This window comes from Podarcis melisellensis (assembly GCF_964234715.1).
Source record: "Podarcis melisellensis genome assembly, chromosome: 13".
In the NCBI taxonomy this organism is placed as follows: domain Eukaryota; kingdom Metazoa; phylum Chordata; class Lepidosauria; order Squamata; family Lacertidae; genus Podarcis; species Podarcis melisellensis.
Window position 1 is genome coordinate 45,216,619 of NC_138545.1, and position 18,531 is coordinate 45,235,149.

Here is an 18,531-nt window from a genome sequence, read left to right on the forward strand (position 1 = left end):
AATGCGCAAACACCTTCTATCTAAGCTCTCTTCCTTGTCTGGGCAGAGGGCTAATACAGAGTAGGAAGTACTGCAGAATTCTCAGCACAAAGGAAAACTTTCATAATAAGAACTCAGCCCGATTTCTCCTACAAGGTTAAGAGTTAGGAAGCTGTGTTGTTACATCGGGGTGAATATAGCAATTCATAGCCTAGAACTCTGGCTCCCAGAGATCTGAGCAGCACGTCAGCTCTCAAGCTGCAGGGGCAGAGCAAGCGCCCAAAAAAGGCATGATTCGAACCCTCTGGGTGAACGGGCAACAACTGAAGGGATTGATATTATGGAGACACACTGCTCTCCACAGAATCTGACAGGCAATTCAGAGATGCACAGCTCTGCAACAGCCGTAGCGTATCTGGCACTTTGCTCAGCTCACTTTAGGCAAAAGTCAAGTACAGGCGGCCGCACTGAGCAGAGATCAACCCACAACTCACCTTGAGCTAGTTAATGTTAGTTCAGCCTTGAAGCCCGTTGGACCACGGGTCGATGCTACAATAGGTGCCCTAAGCAGAACGTCACAATGAGCAGATTTCAGCGCCAGGAGCAGCAATGATAAACTTGGTGATGTAGTACTAAGTATTAATACTGACAGGAGCAGAAGCTGGGGCCTTAACCAATGCCCCTTAGGCCACCAGTATCCCATATTTCTAGAGGAGAACAAGAGAGTGAATATTCAATTTCAACTCAGCATCATAACAGATTGCTGCTACCGAACAAAGTCCAAATAGGGGGAGGCCAGATGGGGCAGAAGACCAACTGAGCATCACGCAGAGACCCCGGTTGCTCATACACACGGTGACCCCTGAGGATGGATTCAAAGTACCTATTACTTTTAATTTGTCAACATAGTAAAAGTTGTACATACGTTCAATGTGGCAAGGAAATATGAACAATCCAACAAAGCAGCCGATACAAAGAAACGCAGGAGAGGACTACTCTCGGGATGCAGCTACAACAGGATGCAGCTGTCGCAAGAGTCTGCCCTCCAGGGAAGACTAAGGTTTGCCCAGCTACAAATGACAATAACAAAGGCATCTGCAAAGGGCACAGGGAAGGTGAGCTTCCTGTGCTCTTAGGAGGCTGGCAGAGATTTCTTTAAAAATAAAAACAGCAACCAAGGGAAGGGAGAGGGGCCGATAAACGGCATTCACGCTGCCACTGTTTTAACATATCTAACACCACTCACAATACTACGGCACAAGAGGAATATAAAGACTAAGAGTAGATCTCAAGGGAAACTGAAGCACTCCTATTAGTTGGTGCCCCCTACCCGCTCGCTTGAAGACTAGAAAAGAGCAAAACCAAAGAATCCCAGCGGGATTCGTTCACGCAGCAAAGGGCCAAAACCTAGACACGCTTTCCTGGGGTTTCTTGAAGGTCAGAAAGGGCCCCTCCAGGAACAACCGCTAGGCTTGTTATATTCGGGTGGGAGAGAAGAAGAACGAAGACGGGGAAATTCCCCAGTCCTTCGGCACTCGCTCGGCCGTGCCAGTATTAGGCAAGCCGATTCTGCGGGGCCAACTGTCTATGCAGCGCTGCCCCAGCCCGAAATCCAGAAAACGTCCACTGCACTCCAGGGTTCCACCGGGTTTACTTGCCAGGCAAAAGGAGTGCTGTATCGAGAGGAGAGCTGCTTAAGTGCAGTACGTAATCTGGAATAGATTACTGTAGATTCAGAACAACGAATCAACGGGGGGAGGGGGGGCAGGAAGGAAAAACTCAACACAGTGGTATCAGAATCTGCATGATTGGACAGTGGGCATGGACAGCCATGTGAGATGAAAAGGGCACTCGATTCCCCCAAATGCATTTTTCAATGGGAAAACTGAACTGGTCCAGCAGAACTTGACGCTGCTCTCGACCAGTTCAAAGATACACTACCTAGAAGGGAAGAGTTCCTCCCGGCTGCTACAGAACAGGGTCATTCAGGACTGCTGGCACAGGGATGGTTGCCTGGAGCAGTTGGCCGCTATCCTGTTCCCACCCACACAGGAAGAGAAGCTCTGCCCCATACCTTTTGGGTGTCAAGAGATGGGGGTGGGTGGGGGGCAAATCCCGAGACCCAAATAAAAACCAACCAGAAAGAGCTAGGAGAGTTTCTTTAGATTTTTTTTTTTAAACTAAAAGTGTGGTGAGGACTGTTTCCAGCCAGATTCCCCATCTTGATAGTCACATAAACTGAGGCAAAAGGGCTGCCTTGAGCCTACTGAACAGTTCATGAGTTCAGATTGTCGACAGCTCAGTAGAGGGTCTCGGCGTTGCTGCTCCGGGGTCGCTTGATCTTCTCAATGTTCTTTAGGATCATGTCGTGGAGAGTCACCTGGCGGGAGAGGAGACAGGGGTTGGTTTCTTCTTGGCTCAGGGAGGATCCGGCTTGCAAACGATTTTTTTTGCACACACACACACACCCCAGGCAAAAAAATGGGCAGAGCTCGCTATTGCCTAGACAAGTGATGCCACCCCACATACTCCAGGAAGAAGGGGCCCATCTGCCCTAAGAGGCCTCGGCAATCACCGTATTTTTCGCTCTATAAGATGCACCTAACCGTAAGACGCACCTAGTTTTTAGAGGAGGAAAACAAGAAAAGCCAGCAAGAGCCACAGACACGCTCGCTCGGCGCAGCTCTTTAAAGATAGAGAGGCTCTGCTCAGCTGTTTCTTGACTGTAATTCAAGTAAAGGGAAGGTTTGTGAGAGTGGGCAGGCTGTTCGCTGAGAGAGGGGAGGAAGAGGGGAAAAATGTGGCATTAGCAATGCTTTGGATGGAAACGAAGATGGTATTTTACATGAAGATAGCAAAGAAAGTGATGTCCGTGATTATGAGCAAATGAGCTTCATAAATTGTGACTCTAGCAGTGATGAGTTCTTGGGGTTCACAGAAGACTAGAAGAGTACTCAAATCTTCAAGTCTCTCTTCATTTGTTAATGACAGTGATGATGGTTCCTAATGCCATTGTTGACTGCTGTTCACTTTACATGGTTGTAAAATGATTCTGATATACCGGTTGTTTATTAAATACAGTAGTTTATACAACATTTGATTCAGAATATTTTTTTCTTGTTTTCCTCCTCTAAAAACTAGGTGTGTCCTATGGAGTGAAAAATACGGTATTTATCTACTTGCACTTTGATGTGCTTTCGAACTGCTAGGCTGGCAGGAGCAGGGACCGAGCAACAGGAGCTCACCCCGTTGCGGGGATTTGAACTGCCGACCTCCTGATCGGCAAGTTCTAGGCTCTGTGGTTTAACCCACAGCGCCACCTGCGTCCCATCTAGTCTAAGAGGCTCGGCAATTAATGACTGGTTGGGAGACCAGCCCTCTACAAAACTGGCCCCAGCCCCCCCCCCCCAAGCACCTTAATAGGGCTTGTGCACAGGGAGGTGTTATGAATCGTCTTCAAGACTGGACTTACATATTGATTTCTGAGCTCCGAAATGATGAGGCGCAGGCTGATGTATTCCTTCTCATCCATCTCAGTCACCGTGCGACGGTAATCCTCCTACAGAGACAGTTATTTAGCCAGAATTGCTTTGCACTAAGTGGGCTTGCTGTCTCATTCCATCTCCCAGCCGAGAGTCACCTGCAAAGCTGCCATTTTCTCGGGGTCTTCTCAGTCACTACCATCAGTATACCTAGACTCCAACCCCAACCCAAAAGGATGTTGACAATCAAGAACTGGTCGGAAGAGACAACAGGCCTACGCAAAACCCACAGAAACAGAAGCAGAGACCGGCGTGCTCCAGAATTTAATTCGAAGCAGGCCCTCATGACAACAATATACCCCAAGGGTTCAGTCAGGAAGCCACTTCTCTAATGCTATTATTAAAAGTTTGTAACGCGAAACTCAGCTATCACCTTAATACCTGCACTTACCACATGGGGATATTTAGCTATTTTAGAAACCAGCTTTGCCCGTGTGATGTAGTATCTGAAATGGAAGCAAGAGAGTTGGTTCAACGGTTGGCAAGGGGGTGCCCAAACAGCATACACTAGAGAGAGACAGACCCCTCTGGAACAAAAGCCAGCCTTTGAAAGCACTCTGCACCAAGCCGTGAAAAGGCACCCACCTAGAAATCTGGTCCAAATATGAAGCTGCTTCACTCTCCACAGTTCGGAGCTCCGCCACAGTCTCTTCCTGCAAAGGAAGGAGCCAACAAAGAAACATTTGAGAGAATTTTCAGGTGCACTCATACCTGGACGTATCCAACCAATATCTTAACAGGAGGCAGAAAGAGCCACCTGTCAGGGAACTGCCATCAGAGCCAGAGGCGGAGGCAAGGCTCCCAAGCGATGCTAGAGAAGGGCCCAGCAGGGAGAGAGGCAACTCATCGGCTGGGGAAGGAAATCAGCGTAACACCAGGGATAAAGGGGGGCAGATGGGGGAATCGGCGAGAGGGCTCCAGGACTCCTCGACGGAGACCAGCGGGGAGAGCACGGATCCTCCGCTACCCACACCCACCCTGCGCAGAAGACTTCCGCGCAGGGAAAGTAGGCGGAGACTTGGCGTCAAAGAACTTCTTTGCTGGAAGAGGTTCAAGAAACGCCCACTGACGGATTCTGCCAGCGATTGAGACAGCCACGAAGTGAAGGGCTGTCCAGACAGAAAGGGTTTACCTAGGCAACCTAGCCAGGAGTGGCGGCAACTTACGCACGAGCAACCCCTAGAACCATTACACCACCCAATCAGCCTTGGCCAAAATGCAGTGTTAGAAACTCAAGATATATATACTCAAACGGCTCCTTAAACCAAGGTTACAGTCACCTAAACGGAAATGTCTAGTTCAGGGGTTAGCAAACTTTTCCAGCAGGGGGCCGGTCCACTGTCCCTCAGACCTTGTGGGGGGCCGGACTATATTTTGAAAAGAAAAAAAATGAACAAATTCCTATGCCCCACAAATAACCCAGAGATGCATTTTTATTACAGTGGTACCTCAGGTTACATACACTTCAGGTTACAGACTCCGCTAACCCAGAAATAGTACCTCGGGTTAAGAACTTTGCTTCAGGATGAGAACAGAAATCGTGCTCCGACGGCAGCTGGAGGCCCCATTAGCTAAAGTGGTGCTTCAGGTTAAGAACAGTTTCAGGTTAAGAAGGGACCTCTGGAACGAATTAAGTTCTTAACCCGAGGTACCACTGTAAAAGGACACATTCTACTCATGTAAAAACACGCTGATTCCTGGACCGTCCGCGGGCCGGATTTAGAAGGCGATTGGGCCAGAGCCGGCCCCCGGGCCTTAGTTTGCCTACCCGTGGTCTAGTTGCCATTTTTGGGTAAGATGGCTCTAAAGTCTTATTTTTCAAATGATGGACTGACTGTGACTGCTAAACGTATGGCTAGTTCAGATGACAACCTTGAGCTAGGTTAAGGATGCTGAGAACTTAAGAGAAGAAAAGTGGCTTGATCTAGGGGCAATCCAAATATATATTGCCCTTTTCCAACCGCTTTTTCTTAATGGTGACTCCTCCTGCTCAGAAAAAGCATTTTGGTTCCTGAAATTCTGATTGTGATCACCACCCCAGAAAGGGACACTTCCTCAGGATTCTGCCCCCGCCCCCCAACTGCTGACCTACCTGAATAGAAACGCCAAAGTTGTTGCCGTCCTCTATCCTGGGAATCAGCAGCTGCACCCACATTTTGACCTGCCGGGCAGAATATGTCATATTAAATAGGTGCCACTGCTTTGCTGTATACTTTGAAAACAGCTGGCAGACTGTTCTACATGCAGCATCTGAGCCAGGAAGTTCAGGCCGAGACAGAGAAAATAATAATAATAATAATAATAATAATAATAATAATAATAATAATAATAATAATAATTTATTATTTATACCCCGCCCATCTGGCTGAGCTTCCCGGCCACTCTGGGCGGCTTCCAATCAAGTGTTAAAAACACTTAGAGGTAAAGGGACCCCTGGCCATTAGTTCCAGTCGTGGCCAACTCTGGGGTTGTGGCGCTCATCTCGCTTTATTGGCCGAGGGGGCCAGTGTACATCTTCCAGGTCATGTGGCCAGCATGACCAAGCCGCTTCTGGCGAACCAGAGCAGCACACGGAAACGCCGTTTACCTTCCCGCCGGAGCGGTACCTATTTATCTACTTGCACTTTGACATGCTTTCAAACTGCTAGGTTGGCAGGAGCTGGGACCAAGCAACGGGAGCTCACCCCACCACGGGGATTCGAACCACCGACTTTCTGATTGGCAAGTCCTAGGCTCTGTGGTTTATCCCACAGCGCCACCCGCGTCCCTAAAAACACTTGCTGCAGAACAATTAAAACTCCAAAACAAAACAAGGATTTGAAATCTAGTCTCCTGCATTCAAATCCAACACTGGCCCAGTTTTCACTGAGACGGTAAACCCAAACCTAGGGGGACCTCTTCAGACCACAGATGGGGGTGTTGTCACATGACTGAACGCTCCTCCATACAAACGAAACATTCCCATGCACAAAAAACCAACAGATCACAGAGACATAGAGAATTCTAAGCTAACTTTCTCCCCGATATGCTAGATTTCCATGGCCAGGAAGGCTGTGGCTAAGTTGCTGAGTGGAACACCTCAATGTGTACATATTACACCTGGGCTGATGGAACTGCACTGGCTCCAGTTGGCTACCAGACCATGTCCAAAATCTTGTTACCAACATATAGAACCGCTAAACAACTTAGGACCAGGTTACCGGAAAGACCGCCTGCCCCTGCATAGACCTGTAAGATCACCTAGCTCTAGGGGGGAATTTGAAGTGGCATCACATTCTGCAGACTATCTCAGGACAGCAACCTGAAAAAGGGCTGATGGAACTGCACTGGCTCCATTTGTCTACCAGACCACCTCCAAAATCTTGTTACCAACATATAGAACCGCTAAACAACTTAGGAACAGGTTACCTGAAAGACAGCCTGCACGGTGGAATGCACTTCCTTTTATCATATGTAAAGAATAGTCTATGAATTGATTCAGACGTCTTAGAATCATAAAAGTGTAGAGTTGGAAGGGATCCTGAGGATCATCTAGTCCCACCCCCAGCAAGGCTGTGCCATATGAGGATCGAACCTGCAACCTTCGCGTTATCAGCCCCAATCTCTAACCAATTGAGCTATCCAGGCCACGCAAAGATATATCTTTCTGCATGGTCTTTCCTTGATCCATAAGATCTTACCCTGTTATTTCTGCTTTTCATTTGTTATAATGCTGTTCACTGTTTTTACGGTGTTTTTGAATACTATTTAGGTTTTTTTTAAAGAAAGAAAAATGTGGTCTATGAAATGCTTTAAAATCATAAAATAAAAATAAATGCTGGTATGAAGAAGAGTATGGACTTGTTATCCCGCCTTTCACTCCCCTTAAGGAGTCTCAAAGCGGCTAACATTTTCCTTTCCCTTCCTCCCCAACAACAAACACTCTGTGAGGTGAGCGAGGCTGAGAGACTTCAGAGAAGTGTGACTAGCCCAAGGTCACCCAGCAGCTGCATGTGGAGGAGCAGAGACACGAACCTGGTTCACTAGTTTACGAGTCCACCGCTCTTAAACACTACACCACACTGGGGGGAATTAGAGAAGGATTCAGTCACACAAGGCACCAGTTTGTCATCTGAAGTCTAGGCACCTCAGCAAGAACTAAGCAAACTTCATAAAGGTTTGCCACAGTAACATGCAAGCAGAGGCCGGATCTGTGACCCCACATCCTTGCTGATATGCACAATTGGCCACATCATTCTCTCTGAGGAGCTAACTGAAAAAAAGCATGTTTGATTTTATCCCTGCTGTTCAGAGCACCGCCACAGGAAACTGATCTGTAAAGCGTCCGAGCCCAAAGAGGAAGGAAAAGGCAGCCCAGCACTCACCGTGTTGCATTTCTCAATGAGCAGCCGGATCTCGGGTTTCACCTTCTCAATGATGTCCACCAGCTGCTGGTTGCTCTTCAGCATCCCATTAGGCATGACAAAGACTTTGGTACCTGGCGCCACGAGAAAAGATTTGCCACTTATTCCATGGAGTGTGAGCATGGGTGCGCATGCATGTGATTGCCGCTCAACAGGTCAGGAAGGGCCATAAGCTCAGTGGTAGAGCAACAGCTTTGCAAGCAGAATAATAATAATAATAATAATAATAATAATAATAATAATAATTTATTATTTGTACCCCACCCATCTTGCTGGGTTTCCCCAGCTACTCTGGGCGGCTTCCATAGTTGAACCCCTGGCCTCTCCAGGTAGGGCTGGGAGAGATGCCTGTCTGAAACCCTGGAGAGCTGCTGCCAGTCAGTGTAGGCCATATTGAGCCAGATGGACCAATGGTCTGGCTCAGTGTACGGCAGCTTCCTATGTGCCGGGATACCTGTGGGGTTTTATGCAGGCAGAGTGTTTACCCACTCTGGATCAGTCTATTCCTACTTCTAAGCAACCGTTTTAAATAACGTATTTTTTGCTCTATAGGACGCACTTTTCCCCTCCTAAAAAGTAAGGGGAAATGTGTGTGCGTCTTATGGAGCGAATGCAGGCTCCATGGCTTCTATAGGAAAGTGTGCCTCAGTTTTGGAATGCTTTGGTTTTGGAATAGACTTCCGGAGTGGGTTAATTTTAAGAACCAAAGGTACCACTGTAATATTCAAATCAACATAAGGATCCAGCCATCCTGCAGCAAAGTAGCGAAAAGCTGGAGTATTTCAAGGGATCATTTCAAATTCCTAGGAGTCAACTGTGTACTGAGCAGCTGCATCTGGGACAAATTTATGGCCAAGGTGCAGGCCACAATTACATCAATGAACTAATACTTCAATTCCTTGGCACCAATATGCTTGGCACCAATAATGCTCAGAGTGTTCACTTAATCGGACAAGTTTCGTAAGACAAACACAAGCTCCCAAACCAGCATTGACAGCAATCAGATGCCACGAATTTAGCAGTAGAAGTTTAGGAAATCACCCTGGAAGGTCTCATCACAGTCTTCCAGCTTTCTCTTCTTCATATTGGGCTGAAAAAAACAAAGAGGACATTATTATTATTTTTACAGAAAGCAAGCAAATATGTACAAAATTATTTACAGGGGGAAAATTGTACTGTATCAAATCATATACAAAGTAAAACCTAAAGAAGCGTGTTTATCCAAATAACTAAAACTGTAGGAAAAGAGAAATAGGTAGAGGAAATTACAAAAGGAGAGTATGGAAAAAGGACTCAAAGAAGGCAAAGAGGAAGAGAAAATAATAGGTGTATTCGGTGTAAGTATATACCATTTGCATCCTTAACTAATTAAATAAGAGTTTAATTGAACGTATAAGAATCACGTCCATGACTTGCCATCTCAGTCAAACAAGCGAAAATGAAACACAAGTCTCTACATTGTCTTGAAATTCCAATGATTTATAAATAAAACTTCGACTTTTGAGAAATTTGCCAGCTGCATGACTTTCTTTGATTTTTTTATAGGAGGTTAACTCATGCCATAAGGGTAGGAAATTCTATTCTGCATACACTGAATATGGAGAGAAAGACATGGGTCCTGACACAAGCATCTATCTGCTTTTGCTTCTAGTTCCCGGACAGCTTTCTCTCTGTCCAGACCCTCTCAGTAAATGTGAGCATTATGCAGTTTTGATCAACATCTTAAATATTAAACCCAGGTAAAGTGAACCGCCTTACCCCATCCAGTCCATCATGACTGTTTGTGAGCAGGATTGGGTCTGGAACAGGAAGGTTCATATCTGAGTGGATTTGGGTGAGATCGTGAATGTTCAGAATGGGATCCTGGGAAAGGAGAATAGCCGAAGCATAATGTTAAATTGCTTAACACATTCCCAAACAGAACCAACCCAACTTGAATCCAACACCAAACCCGTATTCTGTGAACCGCCCTGAGACCCCCCAGGTATAGGGCCGAAAATAATAATAATAATAATAATAATAATAATAATAATAATAATAATAAAGTCAGCTATAGTCAGAAGTTACTCACTGGACAAGAAAAACCAGGTGAGAGGCACTGGGCTTGCAACTCTTACCTTAAGGAACGCATCGAGTTCTAAAAGCTTCTTTGGGAAAAAACTTGCCACCAGATCCTCAGCCTAAAGGACAAAGAACAGCCAGCTGTGATGCATGAAATCAGATCAGAAATTAACCCCAAATTAACCCACTGTATGAACCAGTAGAACGACTTCCAAAGGCAAAAGCCAAGAGCCTTGGATACTGCAGGGGCCAGAACAGAGCTACAGACAAGCTCTCTAACTGACTGGCTGAAGTTCTCTTAAGAGTCATCAAAGGGTCTCCAGCAAGATGTTCCAGCAACAGAAACACCCAGACCCTTAAGCATTGAGGGCAGGTGGCAGGAAGGAATCGCGACACTTACTTCACCTGTGATCCGCTCCCTGAAAGAGTCTACCTGCAGGAGGGAAAAGAAGCAGTTTAGAACAGAGTCCAAACTGGGTAAAACAGAGTGAGCCAAGCATACAAGGAGCTGTGTTCTGTACAGCAGCACAATATTCTCATAGAATCAAAGAACTGTAGAGCTGGAAATGATGTCCGAGGGTCATCTAGTCCAGACCCTTGCAATGCAGGATTATGCAGGGGGCCCTATGGGGATCAAACCCACTGTGGGCCTCAGGGGTCCAGAATCTGCTTAGAATCAACAACCCAGGGCACAAAAAGTTATGTGCCACCGGAAAGCATTTTTCTGAAATCATTTAGCCGTGTTCCAAGTTTTTTACAGACCCCGCTGATTCTGGGGATTACGGGGTTGGAAAAATCTTTACTCCCTGGATTGAGGTTGAATCCTGACAAGACAGAAGTACTGTTTTTGGGGGACAGGAGGCGGGCAGGTGTGGAGGATTCCCTGGTCCTGGATGGGGTAACTGTGCCCCTGAAGGACCAGCTGCGCAGCCTGGGAGTCATTTTGGACTCACAGCTGTCCATGGAGGCACAGGTCAAATCTGTGTCCAGGGCAGCTGTTTACCAGCTCCATCTGGTACGTAGGCTGAGACCCTATCTGCCTGCGGACTGTCTCGCCAGAGTGGTGCATGTTCTGGTTATCTACCACTTGGACTACTGCAATGCACTCTACATGGGGCTACCTTTGAAGGTGACTCGGAAACTACAACTAATCCAGAATGCGGCAGCTAGACTGGTGACTGGGGGCGGCTGCCGAGACCATATAACCTACATTGGCTCCCAGTACATTTCCGAGCACAATTCAAAGTGTTGGTGCTGACCTTTAAAGCCCTAAACGGCCTCGGTCCAGTATACCTGAAGGAGCGTCTCCACCCCCATCATTCTGCCCGGACGCTGAGGTCCAGCGCCGAGGGCCTTCTGGCGGTTCCCTCATTGCGAGAAGCAAAGCTACAGGGAACCAGGCAGAGGGCCTTCTCGGTAGTGGTGCCCGCCCTGTGGAACGCCCTTCCAGCAGATGTCAAAGCGATAAACAACTACCTGACATTCAGAAGACATCTTAAGGCAGCCCTGTTTAGGGAAGTTTTTAACGTGTGATATTTTACTGTATTTTTGGTTTCTATGAAAGCCGCCCAGAGTGGCTGGGGAGGCCCAGCCAGATGGGCGGGGTATAAATAATAAATTATTATTATTATTATTATTATTATTATTATTATTATTATCATCATCATCATCTATAAGTTTGGTGCTGCCACTAGAGATTCCACAATCTCTTTTCCTATCCTGCACCAACCCATTCTTTAGCTCCTTTTTCAAACTCACCACAGTATTGCTGCTAACAGTCACTGCATAAGGCCAGAGCGACAAGTTCCCAAGTGGGTGTTTTTGGCCCATGTGCATATAAACAGATGAAGCTGGCCATACCAAGTCAGATCATTGGTCCTTGTCACAGCTAGATGGCGTGCCTGGATTTGTTTGAATGGGACATGCCTATGCCTTCGGTCTTCCCCTCTTTCAGCATGTCCTGCCTGGCATGCAGCCCCCACAAGACTATCCACAAGAGAACATAGCCCTGCCATCTCCAGCCAGTGGCTAAAATTACCTGCCTTCTTCCATCCTTCCTTGTTTTTATCTGAGTTGTACATACGCAGCGCCTACAGAATATGTCTCATGCCTGAACAACTGACATAGCTAATTCTTGCAAAGATGGCTCCATTAAGCTATGCCAGTACTGAAGCTCTCTTCTACACATATTCCTCTGACGCCGATAAATCGTCCATAATTGAAGCCCACACTGCGGTAATGGTTTCTTAACATTTGACACTGTGATATATCATGATTGGTCCGTGAGCTATGTAAAAAATTGTGATGTGGGGAAAACTGTGAGGTTTTCTTCTCTCATGTTTCCTGCCACCCCTGTTGCTCTGTACAGGTGTAACGATATGTTAAAATCAAGTAAAAAATGTTTCAGTTCTGCAACCTTAAGTAGTGGCAGTTGCCAGGACATTACCCTACATTGTTTCATCCTTATTTCAGACATCGTGATATATCGGTATGCAGCGGTACCTCGGTTCTTGAACATAATCTGTTCCGGAAGACAGTTCCGAGTTCCAAAACATTCGAAAACCGAGGCGCGGGCTGCAGATTTCATTGAGAAAATTGAGAAACACGCAGTGGAAGCCGTTGAACTTCCGAGCATAGCTGTCAACTTTCCCCTTATTCCCAATTCCCTTATTCCGAATAGGATTCCTCGCAAGAAAAGGGAAAAGTTGACAGCTATGCTTCCGAGGCGTGTTCGAAAATGGAAGCATTTACTTCCGGGTTTTAGAAGTTCCAAGTTCTGAAATGTTCGTCAACGGAGACGTTTGAGAACTGGGGTACCACTGTATTGTGATGTTTAGCTGGTGATATATCACGATGTTGAAAACCAGACAAATGCTCAGCCCTACTTCTGATCAACAATAAGATCTGCTGATGTGTCAGTATAAGAAGGTACAGCAGATGAGGTGGACCATCTCCTATGTTCCCTTCAAAACAGCCTCCAAATTATAGCAGTCTACTGTACTTTTTTATGCTAGCATATGGGTCAGCCAACGTTATTTTTCCTCCACACACATGCTTTCCCCGGATCTAGGCCTCACCTACGGCACACCAAATATGCATTAAAAACAACAACCACCACTGCCTCAGAGTAGAAGTGGTCCCTCTGTCCAGTGGATGTTACCAGAAATGGATAGATTCAGCCTCAAGGCTGTAGCCCAGTTTTGTTTTTTTCTCCAAAGAATATAAATCCCTTTTACTAAGAAGAGCACATAATGCGTCACGAGAAGCAATACTTTGCCTCCTACATGTGGGTTGCAAAGTCATATATTTGCATAGCAAGGCTTGCATCATATTTCCACCTGGTCTGTTACTTAGACAGAAAGCAGCCCTCGCTCTCAGAATTAGTTGGAGCCACCAATTTTGCGGCACTCACTGTTCCCCATCACGTGTCTTTCAGTGGACAAGTTAAGAACGTGTTTTTACTCAAGGCGGCTTTGGGGCAAGTTAGCCATCCTGTTTTAAGACTGTATTGGGTTTAAAGATTTTACTGCTGACTCTTGCTAGTTTCATGATTGCGTTAATGTTTTACCATTCTGTAGTTGAAGAGCTTTGTATTTGGCTTTTTATGATAATGAAAAATTAAATCTGATTATGTGCTAGGAGATAAATGGGGCAAGAGTTGCTCCCCCTTTCTCCCTCCTCACAATTCCAAAACTCTCCTACTAATGACCTCTCAGGAGTCTGCCTAAACAGGACAACTCTTCCCCTCATACTTGCCACTCTTCATCCTCTTTAGGAAAAGGATTTGAGGCTCCTTCCTCTGAAACAGCTCAAGGGATGTGACAACCATACTTTCCTCTGCTGATGCAAATATTCCCTGGCAGCAGAGCGAAGTGTGCCTCCCTTGGTTCAGGTAGGCTGGGATGTTAGCGGCAGCAAGCAGAAATCCCACCCCCAACCCTCAACTACTTTTGTGCAAGAATATAGGGTCTAGGAGACGTTCCTACTCTACCACACTCTTTTTTGCCCATGATCTGTTAGTGATAACAGAGATCAAGTGAAGACTAGGGGAGAAACAGTTTTGCTTCTCCATTTTCTTCTGTTTCATCTCCTGCTTTTTAAAAACAATACACAACACTATCTTGATTTCAAATATGAAAAGTGTACTGGGGGAGGGCAAAGGGACTAAAGAGGGTCCAGGGAAAGACAGATTTCCCATCCCTGCCCCCTCGCATGGATGGCTTTTTACTTCAATCCAATGTAGGAGATCAGAGCATGATGATCACTTGCAGGATCAGAAAGCAAAACAGACACACCTCCAAATACTCAGTACAGGTGCCCTCTTCCTGGAAAGCACTGTTTTCAATATCCAGCTGCCATCCTTGAGGCCACCAGAAGAAGAGGGGGCAGCACTCTTGATACCTCTCCCCCCCAAAAAAATGATGCTTGGCCGCAGCTTTGCCTCAGCACCATCCTGCTCTAACTACCAACTGCCATCACTGATGTCAGAGGGGGAGGAAGCAGCAGTTTCTCCATTATGTTTAGACCCAGCTCCATGATCTGTTGAATTAAAAGCTGTTGAGCTTTATAATTAAGAACTAGTGCATGAGTTTGCTTTTTTACCTACTCCCCTCCCAATCTTGTGTTGTGTTTAAGTTGAAAGCCTGCAGGCAAGGCCTGTCTCTCCCCCCCCCCCCCGATCTTTGCAAGTTACTCTGGAAGATTTATTGTCAGCTGAAGACCAAGGTATAAATGCATTAAATAAAATAAGCAGTAGACAATTTAACAGCTACCTAGGTGAATGGGCAAACTCGTTTTTAAAATGGGAAGCTCTTCCAAACACAAAGAAGCAAAAAAGGACCACGCAAGACTTCTATTCAGACCTATTATAAGAAAGTCTGCACTTTAAGCTGCAAGAAAGTTTGTGCAAAAAAGAAATGGCTCTTAATTTTTTAATTTTTTTAAAAAAACATTTTCTTTTAAAAAACTGTTAAAAATAGCTGGGGTTCAAATGAAATCTAAGTGGAACATAACCATTAAAAATACCCATGAAACTGGATCTAGTACGCTCTATCAAACTAATCTGAGCTAAAGCCTGATTTTCTATTATTATACATGAAAAATGAATCCTGAGGAACACTATGTGACCTCTTAAGTCAAACATTATAAATATTGCACAATAGGTCATGCACTGTATATATTTTTGTATATATTATTGTTCAAATGTTGAATAAGCATGCTGTCAAGTGGCACGGCCATCTAATTTCTATCTATTCTGACCAGCTGCTACATGAGTACAGTACTGAGCTTCCAAAACATAGCCTTGCTTATCGTTCCTTAACTTCACACAGAAATCCTTAATTTGGCAATTACTCTTCTAGGCTGATAAAATCTAGCCAGGGCAAAAGTCTTACTGGGTGAATGATCTGAGGTGTATAGCACGTTCCTGGACGATATAATAAATTTAGATGCAAACAGGTGTGCTTTACCAGCCAGAATGCATTGCTTGTTTGGGAAATATACAAGCTAGTATAAACTTGGAAGTTTGACTTAAATGGAGACTTTTTCCTCAAATCCCTTTGATCTGAATAAAGCCACCCTCTGCAGGGCAGGTAAAAAACAGTAACATCCAAGCAGCCTAAAGAAGCCACCATTGAAGGAAGCAGCAACGGCAGGTGCCCTTGGCCTGTCAAGCAGAGAGCATCCCCTGTGGCCAGAGGCAGTGTAGTTCCAATGATCAGCAGCTTGGGCAGAAAAGATGCACCATCGGTAGAACACAACTCTAATAATAATACAGTGGTACCTCGGGTTACAAACGCTTCAGGTTACAGACTCCGCTAACCCAGAAGTAGTACCTTGGGTTAAGAACTTTGCTTCAGGATGAGAACAGAAATCGTGCAGCGGCAGCAGGAGGTCCCATTAGCTAAAAGTGGTGCTTCAGGTTAAGAACACTTTCAGATTAAGAACTGACCTCCGGAACGAATTAATTTCTTAAACTGAGGTACCACTGTAATAATAATTTGATATCATCATCAATCTTTATTGCGGTCCAGAGACCCAACAAGTAATAATTTATTTATACCCGTCCATCTGTCAGGGTTTCCCCAGCCACTCTTAATCCCAGGGTCGTGGGTTCGAGGGCCATGTTGGGCGAAATATCCCTGCATTGCAGGGGGGCTGGCCTAGATGACCCCCCGGATCCCTTAAAGGTAAAGGGACCCCTGGCCATTAGGTCCAGTCGTGACCAACTCTGGGGTTGCGGCACTCATCTCGCTTTATTGGCCGAGGGAGCCAGCGTACAGCTTCTGGGTCATGTGGCCAGCATGACTAAACTGCTTCTGGCGAACCAGAGCAGCGCACGGAAACGCCTTTTACCTTCCTGCCGGAGTGGTACCTATTTATCTACTTGCACTTTGACGTGCTTTCAAATTGCTAGGTTGGCAGGAGCAGGGACCAAGCAACGGGAGCTCACCCCGTCACGGGGATTTTATGGCATTTTAGGCACATACAAAGTAAGTTACGTTGAAGTCCAGGGGTTTTTGTTTTGGGTAAGCTTGCTTGGGATTATATACACCTCCCAGTCCAACAATTAAGTGTGTTATTACCATATCCATCTTGATACCTTTACAGTGGGTGGAACTTACAGTGTATAACTTCGAAAAGCTCCTGCATGAGACGTAGCAGATACCCACTGGCTTTTTCCGTGTCCGATTCCCCTTTTTAGGAAGTGCTGGGAAGGACTTGTAAAGGTAAAGGTACCCCTGACTATTAGGTTCAGTCGTGGCCAACTCTGGGGTTGCGGAGCTCATCTCGCTTTATTGGCCGAGGGAGCCGCTGTACAGCTTCCAGGTCATGTGGCAGGCATGTGGTGAACCAGAACAGCGCACGGAAACGCTGTTTACCTTCCCCCCGGAGTGGTACCTATTTATCTACTTGCACTTTATGTGCTTTCGAACTGCTAGGTTGGCAGGAGCAGGGACCGAACAACGGGAGCTCACCCCCACGCAGATTCGAACCGCCGACCTTCTGATTGGCAAGTCCTAGGCTCTGTGGTTTAACCCACACCTGGTTCCTTTGCAATCGTGCAATAAGACTCGGTGTGATCATGCCAACTTCCCAAGAGGCAGGGATACAATCCGAAAACCTTAAGGCACGCGGCTAAGGGTTCCTACCGCCTCCCTCCATAAATGGCGAGGTGGTGAGCCAGGCCCGTTGTGTCTTGGCTAAGCGGGGTGCGGGGTCTGACGGGCCCGGGACAGACCCCCCCCCCGGGCGCTGGGCCAGCAGGGCCTCAGCCCTCCATGGCAACCGGCCCGCTCGCCCCGTCAGCGGAGAGAAGCCGCGGCTGAAGCGCCCCGGGGAAAAACCCTCCCTCCTCCTTCCGGAGGCCGGCGCTCTGCACATGCTCCGGGGCACGCCCGCCCCGCGACGCAACTTAGCCGCTCTCGTCTCCTTCCCGCTTCCCTCAGTACCTTGATCTTAACTTCCGGATCCACCTTGAGCAGGGAGGCCATGGCAGGGCGGGGGAACCGCTATCCCTCTAGCCGGGTCCGTCTCGTTTTCGTTCCGCGAACGCGCCGCCGCCGCCACCCGAGCAAACCACCACCGGCTTCTTGGCCGCGGCCGGAAATGACGGCATAACGCCTCGCCGACGCCGCTTAGCCAACCGCCGCGCGCGCCTCCTGCTTCCCACGTGATTCGCCCCCCCCTCCCGCAACACGCCGCTCGTGTCTTTTGTCTTCCGCTCTCCCGCCTCATCCGGGGCAATTGACGCACGAGCTGGACAAGCAGCTTCCGGGCGGCCTGACAAGAGAACCAAGAAACGGGAATGAGCGCGCGCGGAAACTGATCCCGCGATAAATGGTTCCGGCGTGATTAAAAGCTAATACTGTAGTAATAATAATAATAATAATAATAAGTAATATTTTAATATATCAATTCATATTAATATATGAGTATATTAAAATACATTATTATTATTATTATTTCTACCCCACCCATCTAGCTGGGTTTCTCCAGCCACTCTGGGCAGCTTTCAACCGAACATTAAAAACAGAATAAAACTTCCCTAAGATGTCTTCTAAAAGTCGGGTTATTTCCTTGACATCTGATGAGAAGGCGTTCCACAGGGCGGGCGCCACTACCAAGAAGGCCCTCTGCCTTGTTCCCTGTAATGAATGCAGTAAAAAATAAATATATTTTTTTAAAAAAATGTGTCCACCTGATTTTTAGGCAGCTTTTGTTGTTTAGTCGTGTCCGACTCTTGGTGACAGAGCACACCAGGCACTCCTGTCTTCCACTGCCTCCCACAGTTTGGTCAAACTCATGTTCGTAGCTTCGAGAACACTGTCTAACCATCTCGTCCTCTGTCGTCCCCTTCTCCTTGTGCCCTCCATCTTCCCCAACGTCAGGGTCTTTTCCAGGGAGTCTTCTCTTCTCATGAGGTGGCCAAAGTACTGGAGCCTCAGCTTCACGATCTGTCCTTCCAGTGAGCACTCAGGGCTGATTTCCTTCAGAATGGATAGGTTTGATCTTCTTGCAGTCCATGGGACTCTCCAGAGTCTCCT

The 18,531-nt window shown here is 46.7% G+C and overlaps 1 protein-coding gene and 1 long non-coding RNA gene across 2 annotated transcripts in view; both read right to left on the reverse strand.

Annotated features, from left to right (window-relative positions):
- The window catches only part of LOC309354435, a 146,429-nt gene that overhangs the window by 109,723 nt on the left and 18,175 nt on the right, over nucleotides 1-18,531 (reverse strand). The gene's annotated exons all lie outside the window — the stretch shown is intronic.
- PSME3 (proteasome activator subunit 3) lies at nucleotides 849-17,659 on the reverse strand. The gene is made up of 11 exons (XM_081884429.1): nucleotides 17,437-17,659; nucleotides 10,386-10,418; nucleotides 10,042-10,104; nucleotides 9,683-9,787; nucleotides 8,966-9,014; nucleotides 7,886-7,998; nucleotides 5,614-5,682; nucleotides 4,107-4,174; nucleotides 3,913-3,967; nucleotides 3,452-3,538; nucleotides 849-2,359 (listed from the first exon to the last, which is right to left on the reverse strand). Exons 1-11 carry the CDS (start codon nucleotides 17,476-17,478, stop codon nucleotides 2,279-2,281), a joined length of 765 nt encoding a protein of 254 aa, XP_081740555.1. The 5' UTR covers nucleotides 17,479-17,659; the 3' UTR covers nucleotides 849-2,278.